At 49.1% G+C, this 9404-nt stretch overlaps 1 protein-coding gene across 1 annotated transcript in view; it reads right to left on the bottom strand.

The window, feature by feature from the left end:
• Window positions 1-336: 336 nt before the first annotated feature.
• The window catches only part of KCNH3 (potassium voltage-gated channel subfamily H member 3), a 69981-nt gene continuing 60913 nt past the window's right edge, over window positions 337-9404 (bottom strand). Inside the window, exons 11-16 of the mRNA XM_029285742.1 lie at window positions 7313-7562; window positions 6406-6620; window positions 4661-4941; window positions 4393-4496; window positions 4220-4287; window positions 337-951 (exon numbers count right to left, since the gene is read on the bottom strand). Of these exons, the coding sequence (XP_029141575.1) occupies window positions 340-951; window positions 4220-4287; window positions 4393-4496; window positions 4661-4941; window positions 6406-6620; window positions 7313-7562 (1530 nt within the window). The 3' untranslated portion in view covers window positions 337-339. The remainder of the gene's footprint in view (window positions 952-4219; window positions 4288-4392; window positions 4497-4660; window positions 4942-6405; window positions 6621-7312; window positions 7563-9404) is intronic.

Here is a 9404-nt window from a genome sequence, read left to right as displayed (position 1 = left end):
GCCCACGTAACCACTCAGATGGACCAGGTTTGGCTTTTGACAGTAGAAACTCTTTAACAGCAGCTTGCAGTTATCTACTTTTGTCAAGACAAAAGGTGCCTTACTGTCCCAGGGTGTTTCGTGGCGTTTGCTGTCTTTTTCTTCTGTCTCCATCATGAGGACAATCACAACTCTCTCTCAACCTTGGAAGAGCTGATTGTAGCCTTTCTCTGTTGTGTTCTCTGTCCCCTAATATGGGGGAGCATCCGGTCCCATAAGAGAAGGGCTAACCCTTGATATTCCCAGGACAGAAAAATCCCAGTGCATTGACCTTTGCGTACTCAGTTGTGCTCAGCACACTCATATCCCTGTCCCTTCTTCCTCTATCCAGCAGGGCCCACTGCACGTAGAACCATCGTCCCCAGCACCGATCAGCACCATCTCAAGGCTGGAGGAATCACAGTCTTGAGTCCTAGAGAGTTTGGTTTCTGGAGAGCTTGTGTGGCATGCTGGATCTGTGGCGGGGCAAGCTTGGGGCAGAGAGCTCTCTCTTTGGCTCAGGTTTGGCATTGGCGTGTTGCTCCCTTGGTCCTTGGGGCCGTGACCAGAGGGGGAAAGCACCCCTGCCTCAGAATCCCTTGCTCGGCGTCCCAGGGTCCAAAACGTGCCAGGCCAGGGAGAGCTCTGCCCAGCTGGAGGGGCCCACATCCACTGAACTCTGCCACAGGCTCCATTAGGGCAGGGTGCCGGTGGCGCACTGTGGGAGCAGAAAGCTGGCGAAAGTCCTGTGTCGACCCTGAGGGGGCTCAGCAGAGGCGTAGTAGGAGCATCCGAGTAGGGGAAAGACCCACAGGCAGAAGGATCGACTCGCTGCTGGGCTGGTGTCTGGGAGAGAAGGAAGAGCTGGACAGCCTGGCGCAGAGAGTGCAGGCCCTCCCGCATTTGCTGAACTTGCCCGGAGAGCTCGGCCACCTGGGAAACGAGGCAAAGGAAACGAGGTCATTTGCTCACCTTTCGGCTTAGACCGGAGCCCTCCCTGCTTACAAAATGGCTTTTCCAACTACTGTAAGGCCTAGAATTTTTAGTAGTTCTGGCAATAGATCACTAGGCCTCTGGAAACATACAGGACCAATTGGGAAGTTGGGGAGAAAAGAAGGAAGTGGTGTACTTTTTCTCGCACCCGTTTTTGGCCGTTGAACGGTTTGATCTTGGGCTTTGGGGTGTGTGGGGGGGGGGTGGCTCATCCCAAAGAAATTCCGGTAGCATGAAATACACTCTTCAAACGCTTTGGACTGTGGAATGGCAAAAGAGAAAAATAAAAGCTCTTGTTTGCTCGAGTGAGAGTCCTGTATAGGTTGCCTAACTGGGGAAAGTATTGGAGAAGGTAGTAGGACTGCTACTTCTCGCAAAGAATGCTGGGTGAAGCAGCTGATCTACATCCCTTTTAGTCAGGCTTCAAAGAGGACTGAAACTGGTCTGGGTGGTTTTGAGGATGCTTTTATTGGGACCAAGCTGGGATTTGCTCTCAGTGGTGTCAAGTACCATCAACTGCGGCAGTGATGGCGAACCTTTTAGAGACCGAGTGCCCAAACTGCAACCCAAAACCCACTTATGTATCGTCGGGTGCCGGGTGGGCGTGGCCCATTGGGTGGGCGTGGCTGCGATGGTAACAGCAGACTGGGTGGGACTAAAAAATTCAATCAATCAATTCCAACTTTGTGAAATCTTTTTTTTCCTGCGAGAAGTTGAAATTGATTGTACCTTTTCTTTTTGTTTTTGCACACGGTGGCGGAGGCCTAAAGCGAAAAGGTTTTATAAAACCCAGCTGAAGGCCTAGGACTGGGGCGACGGCGTGCGTGCCCACAGAGAGGGCTCTGAGTGCCGCCTCTGGCACCCGTGCCATAGGTTCGCCACCACGGAAACTGTAGTATCTTTCTGGGCTGCTTGCAGGAGTTAGGGATGGGGAGCACTGTTTGGCCTCGATCCTGGGGTTCCAATCTGAAGGGCGGGTGGAGGGAGCAGTTGAATTTATGGTCATTCTGGATGATGTTGTAGGACTCGGTCCTTTCCCCCAAATTGTTTTAACAGCTACATGAAACTGCAGGTTGGTTTGGATTGAGGCATCGTATCAATTATAGATCCCTCCTGCCCTTCCAGGCTGGGTGGGTGGATGGGAGGAAATTAAATAATTCAAAACTAATTCCAGGCAAGATGATTGCTTCCCCCTCCCCCCCCCAGAAGCCATGAGGTTTGGCAGTTGTTACCCTTAAATCTGACTCTGGATGGAGGGGTGGGATTTGATGGACAGCAGATCTGCAATTGTCTATGGAGATTCTCAAGTCATCCAGATCATGGTTGTCCCAGAGGTGCTTTTTCAAAAGGCAACTGGGCTTCCTTTGTTTTTCCTTGACGGTTTTTCCTCTTGAGTTCAGAACTTCTCGGATGAGGAGTGAAACATCTTCAAGGAACAACAAAAGTGTCATGGCCCCAGGAAGAGTTGGAGCTGGGACCATGCGGCAGGGAAGGCACGCCAGGGACTGAGGACGATGCTGTCCTGGCCCCCTCAAGCATTAGAGGAAGTGGTCGACCAGATGGAGAGTTGCCTGCCTGCACAGACACAGGAAGATGGACTAATGACCAGCAGCGGTGCTGATAGGCAGCCAATCTCTTGATGAGGAACAGCTGCCTGCTCCACTAGATCCAAGGGCAAGGAGAGTGGAACGTAGGCAAGCCTACAGAAGGGCTGCAAGGCTACTTGGAGGTTGCCCCACTCACAAGGAACACCTGGAGGGGAGTAACTTGAGAAGCCGTGGGGAGTAAGTCTTTGCCAGGAACAATTGTTTGCTTTGGCTTACATTCCCCCGGCTTTTACTCGTGCCTGTTGCTGTTTGCCTTGCCTCGCTTGGAAGATCGCTCTTCACATTTTGTTTTGGACCTCGCCCTTCTCTGGTGGCCTACATTTGGCCTTTGCTTCACTGGGGCTTTGGGACTGCTTCTTTTCTGGGACCTGTTTCTCGTCCTGGGGAATGCCCTGGTCTTGTGCCTGGAGCCCTGCCTGGTGGATTGGGCATGGAACCCTAGGGGAACTTTGCCCCTGTGAGCGTGCTCCTACTCTGGGGGCTTTCTTGGTACTATAAGGGCTGTTGTTTTGGGGGGACTGAGGGTGGCTTCCTTCAGGGTAGGGTGAGGGTGGAGCCTTACCGGTTGTTGGAGGGCCACTGTTTAAGACAACTCTTTGGAGGCCTGCATTGCCTTGACCAGCTGGGTCATAACACAAAGAAAGCCCAGTGGCTTTTTGAAAAAGTACCTTTGGGACAGATCTGCAGTTGGTGGCTTCTGATACACGACTTTCGGCTTGATCAGCAGCAAGGAAGCGTTTGTCCCGTTTGGAGCTGCCTTTGAAGACCACCCAGAAACCCACCAAAGCCAAGCCTCTCCACCCTACAAATCAAAGTGCTGTTTTTGACCGTTTAAGTTCTGTAAGGTTTGAGCCCATGTTTGTCTACATGGCTGCCTTGTCCTCGTACAACACCCTTACCCCACAATGTGCTCAGGAAGTGATAACGGGGGGGGGGGGGAGAGAGAAGAAAGGGAGGGCTTGGAAGCAAGTTTTTTTCTTTCTATGATTACCTTGTCATTCAGGAATACCCTAGCTCCAAAGGCCAGATTGCCTTCATTCTTGAGAATTTAGGAAAATCGCAAACAAGCCGTTTTGTCAAGTCTTGAAAGGAGGGTTTAGGATGCTTATTGCATTTTTAAAAAATCTGTTTTAGTTTTTAAAAGATGACTCATATCGTTTTTATTTAAGCTCTCTGGGGTATGTGAAAATAGGTAAAGAGAAATTATGTAAGGAAGACTACTCAAAAGGTAAATCATGAGTGTGTTTCCAGAAAATCTACCATTCTCTGCGGAGAATATTTTCTAGACCACTGTTTTGAGATTTCCAAGGGCAGCCTGCTCATATGTAGTCTGCTTCCCTGTTGAACAAAAAGCAAGGATGCGCCAGATAAACATCTGTCCAAAGCAACCTTGGCAACTTAAGACCTGTGGACTTCAACTCCCAGAATTCCCCAGCCAGCATTGCTGGCTGGGGAATTCTGGGAGTTGAAGTCCACAAGGCTGTTTTTGAGCAGGCTGCAAATGGCAGGCAGACACACGTCCTTAACTTATTAGCGGTCAAGGGTGGTAGAGTAATGCTATCAAATGTACAAACTGATTATCTGAGGTAAAAAAGCCTTACCGCCTGGCGCAGTTTCTCGATGGTGTCTGCACCAGATAACTCGGGAGGGATAGTGAGCAGGCCGCTGTCTGGAAGAGGAAAAAAACGGAACAAACTGACAAATTCAGCCTTCAAGTGCTCTGTTTCTTAATCAAACCTTTGTGATCCCTTCCCCGCATGATGCTGAATATTACCTGTTCCAGGGGAAGGGCTGCTGTAATCTGGTCCCGATGGGCCAAGGCGGAAATTGAAAATAGGTTTGTCTGAACTGGACCCGTCCTCAATTCCATCTACGACTCTTTTAAAGAAGGGGTGAAAAATCAGCAAGCGTTTCAGAAAAGAGGAGGCGCGTGGAGGATCTGTGCTTCAACAGTAACCTCTTGACTGCCAACATGGGGGCTTTCTAGTAGTGCCCCCATTCCCAAAGCTGGCCTGCGCCTCCGTTGCATCCTGCGGCCTTACCTGGGGCTGAGATCTGGAGGGCCGCTGCAGGGCACGCTGTGCAGCCTCAATGCTGTAGGACGCGAGGAAGTGTCGGAGGCCACGTGGCGTGTAATTCCTGACCGTGAGGGCAGCTGGCTGTGGCCCCCAGAAGACTTGGGGAGCAAGGGGCTGGAAGGCTCATCCTCTATCTGTGTAGGGAAGCAGGGCATTCTGCGGCGTGGAGGAAATGAAATCTCTGTGTCCTTCACCACCGAAAGCAAAGTGGCAGGTTCCTGGCTGCTCGGTGATGGCGACTCTGCCTGTTGTGGGAGGGAGACGGTGAAGGAACCCTTGCCTTTCCCATTACAACTGCCTTTCTCTCTAGAATTGGGAAAGGAGTATCCAAAGGTGTAAAATATATTCCTCCCATTGAGTTATCCCTTTCATTGGTAAATGATTCTCTTTGCCAGTTCCTCCCCCCACTCCCCCATCTCCGGTTTTTAGAAATGATTGCTGTAAGGCAGTGGTGGCGAACCTATGGCACGGGTGCCAGAGGCGGCACTCGGAGCCCTCTCTGTGGGCACACGCACCGTCTCCCCAGCCCCGCCTCCTCCCACGGCCTCCTTCTCACCAGCAGCCCTCCCGGAGGAGAATCGCCCCTGGGCGTGGCCCACGTGAAGCAGCGCAACCAAGGACATGGTAGCCGGGCAGCGGGGACAAGACTCTGCCCTTGCGCCCCGTCGCGCGCAGATGCTGCTGCGGGGCATGGGCGGAGGGCGTGGCCGCCATGGTGCTGCTGGGCTGCCTGGGTGATCTGTGGTGGGCCGTGGAGGTGGTGGGTGGCCCAGTGGGCAGGGCGGAGCAGGGACGGGGGTGGGGGGCCAGTTTTTGGGCACTCGGTCTCTAAAAGGTTCGCCATCACTGCTGTAAGGGTTCAGAATCCACTCGATATTTTTTTCTTCGCCTAAGGGCTGGTTTGAGTCTGGAATCATTCGTACAAATATTAGGAATTAACAGCATCAGCGGGATGTCCTGTGCAAGCTATTCATGGCTGTCAAGAGTTCCTGAACAAAGGTGGGATACAATGCAAACTGGTGCATTAGAATAGCTGGAAAGGCATGGAAGTCCATTACCACCAGTTTCCCCAAGTCCATCTAAGTGGGTTAAAATTTGGATTGGTCAGTAGATTTCCCCAAAATTTTCTTGTTGACATTGAGTGACTCTGAAGCATATACTGAAGACCTACCCACCTGTATAGCTACTCCTTTCTTTTTAATGGCAAGTTGGAAGCCCAAGAAAAGCATGCTACAGAGTTATGCTCTTCTAGCCTTGGTGGGTTCTATGTTGGCTCCGTGCAGATATATATTATCTTTTACTAATTTCAAGTAAACCAGCTCTTTTTTTTTATTTGACTCTTGTTCTCCCGTTTTGCATTTTGTAATTGGATTGGATGTCCAATGTATAATATCAGAGTGCCAAAATAAAGCCTATAATGGAGACTTGGCTGATTTCCTGTCTGTGACTAATGAAGCAAACAATTTTATCTGTAATCTAGACATATGTTTATAATATTTTATAGTTCACGTTTCATATTTTCATCTCTCTTGTTTTTTATTGAAATGTGATGTGGACGTGCCATACGATGAATAATAATTTGTAATTGGATTTGCCCTCAGAGACCTGGCACAAAAACTGAGTGAATCACTACCGCAGCCAGAATGTGGCAATGGCAATTGCTACCCACCAGGGACAAGGATTTCTCCCTGTCGCCCTGCTCTGCTCACCTGGAAGACGCTGCCTCCACCCAGGTTGTAGCTGAGTTCACAGGGAAGTTCGCGGCGGAATTGGCTGGCAAATTCCGGATAGAGCTCCAGACTAGCCAGCAGGCCAGACAAACTCAGGCATTGCAGGTCACAGTAGGTGAGGCCCCGCACATCTGCGTTGGCCTGGACCCCCTGTTCTTTGGATGAGATGTGGCAACCAATCAGGTCCCCCTTCCCTGCAAGGCAAAAGAGTTAAAGGTGAATCCTTCAATCGAGGGGAAACAAAATGGAAGCCCCAGAGATGGTTCGGCAGTAGCTGTGCAGCCCAGTTTCCCACTCTTAATCTGAAAAGAGGCTGACTGAAAGCCCCAAATTGAAAGCAGCATCGGGATGAGCTGGATAGCATAGAAAAAAGAAAGTGGGGCAGTGCTCTTGGAACGAGTTCATTTAAAAAAGCAATAATCAAAGGCAACAACATTTCAAATCTTATTGCGTGTGGGGGAGAAAAAAACAGGATGTCAAAATGAAAGCTCCAGCCTCTATTCCCACCTTATTCTCGATACAGAAGCCTTTTTTCTGCGTGCAAAACGTCAGAAAGGAAGCATTTAGAACTACTCCAATTACCCCTGGATTCACAAATCATATTTAAAGTCTAGGCTAAGTGGGATGGGTAATTCGTGGTTCATTGTGTCATGGGAATTGCCGTTGCTTTAACTGTTATGAGAAACAGGCTATAAGATGAAGCTTGAATACGGTTTATTGGTATGGACAAACCCAAGATGTGGGGACACAGTGACTGTGTTATGTTCACCAAGCTTGAGTGTGCAGGGGTTTCCAAATCCAGGCAACTTTTTCAAACTTCCCAGTCTCCCAGCCTTACAACGAGGGAAAGGGAAAGAGCCGGGACCGAAAGAGAAGCATGCGCTACCTAGGATGGCAAGCACGGTGCCATCTTTCAGCACCTCCATGGAGCCCGAGCAGATGAGATAGAGAGCCTGGAGCGCATCTCCCTGCCGGATCAGGTATTCCCCCGGTGTGCAGAAAGAGGTACGGACACTGAGTGAAAGGGACCGCCGGCAGCCCCGGCTGGCCCCCTCAAAGAGGGGCAATTGGAGCAGTTCCTTGTGAAGATGCAGGGCAATATCGGCACGCAGCTCATCCGGGAGGCTATGCAGCAACTGGCGAGAAAGAAGGCACACAGCAGCAGGGTTAGAAAGGCCTCCACTTCCTCGGGGACCCGGGAGGCTGCCTTTGTCTGAGATGGTCTAAGGACTCCTGCCTTGGGCAGGGGGCTGGACTAGAAGACCTCCAAGGTCCCTTCCAGCCCTATGATTCTGTGAGGCTTCTCAGTGCCACAAAAAAGAATCAATTGGAAATGAGTTGAAGGAGCTGCCCTCAAGATAACCAGCAAAGGGGCTTCTTGGACAGAACGGTTATCTGACATAATTTCCAATGCCCCCAATTTTCACAATCACTCTGATTCATAGCCTCTAGAACTCAACTAAAAAAAAAAGGCTTTACTGGCTGATGATCATGTTTTAAAAGGCTACTAGACATTTTTGGTGAATGCAAGCCTCAGGGGTGAGAACTAGAGTAGGCTGTATCAAAACTCCCCAGTCATATTAGGGGGCTTTCTTTGTCTCCAAAAACTAAAATAACAGTAACAATAAGTTTCTGGAAACACTTCGGAACTTTGTGGAGGAAAAGTGAAATACTGATGTAAAATGGAGTTGCTGTTTCATGCCATCCTGAACAGATAAAAGGATGTAAAAGTTCTAGCTGGCATCTAGAACAAGTGTAGAATTGGCTTTGGGCAGGGAATCCAGTGCCCAAAGGAATATCAGTTCTGTTATCAATAAAATTTGGCTTTTGATTTTTATTACTGCAAGAACAAGTTCTCATCACCTAGAGGGGAGGCTGAAAAAACATCCACTGGCCAAGTCAGCTTATTATCCATTATCCAGCCCAGCAGAAACAGTATCGAAACAAATGGGCCAAGCTTTCAGAGGGAAGCATTGCTTTATTTTAATCAATTTCCCAGCTGTTTCTACACAACATTTTAATTTTTCCACCATTTACTCTTTTGTGGTCACATATCCCTGAGATGGCTAGACAGATGGCCTTGCTTACCTGAAGTTAAGCCAGGTTTTGCTCTCCCTGTGTCCTCCCCACCCCAAAGCCCCAATTCTGATAGGCTGATTCCATTCATAAAAATACAGGTAGTCCTTGACTTATGAGCACAATTGTGACCAGAATTTCTGCTGATAAATGAGTCGCACCCGATTTTTGTGAACTTTTTTTTGGCCAGGTCATTAAATAAACCATTGCAGTTGTTAAGTGAATCATAGGGCTACTGAGCAAATCCAGCTCTCCCCCATTTTGCTTGTCGGAAATAATCTGGGACAGTTGCAAATCACAATCACAGGATTCTGGGATGCTGCAAACTTCGTAAATCCGTGCCGGTTGCCAATTGCCCGAATGTTGATCATGTGATCACGGGGATGTTGCAAAGATTGTTAAGTGCGTAGATCGGTTGTAAGTCAATTTTTTTTTCTGTGTTGTAATTTTGAACTGTTGCTAAATGAACAGTTGTTAAGTCTAGGACTACCTGTATCACAACAGAGTGAGAAATAGTGGCCAGAAGGTTTACAGTTAAGGCAATATTGTGTACAGGACAAAACCAATTTCAGTGAGATGGAAGAGGAGCGCACACACACACACACACACACACACACACCCCTTTGTTAATGAAGCAGTCTGTATATGTATACTCTGCTTTCCTGTTTTGCTTTATTTCTCCTACTGGCTGGGCTACCTGTCTCTTCACTTTCACAGCTGAGACCAATGTGGCTTATTGCTTCTACTCATTTGTCAGCCTCCTGACCGTTGCCTCTGCTCTCCTTCCAAGAACTTCGAGGTAATTTCCCAGCCAAACCTTCTTTGACCTTTACAATAATTCTGCTGCTTAAGGGCAAGGTGGGTGGAAAGAAAGGAACTGGCCTAGAGGTCTCCCATTATTT

This window comes from Protobothrops mucrosquamatus, unplaced genomic scaffold, assembly GCF_001527695.2.
Source record: "Protobothrops mucrosquamatus isolate PMUCROS unplaced genomic scaffold, P.Mucros_1.0 scaffold2158, whole genome shotgun sequence".
NCBI lineage: Eukaryota > Metazoa > Chordata > Lepidosauria > Squamata > Viperidae > Protobothrops > Protobothrops mucrosquamatus.
The sequence above is the reverse complement of the archived record's forward strand: the minus strand, read 5'-3'. Positions and strand labels throughout refer to the sequence as shown.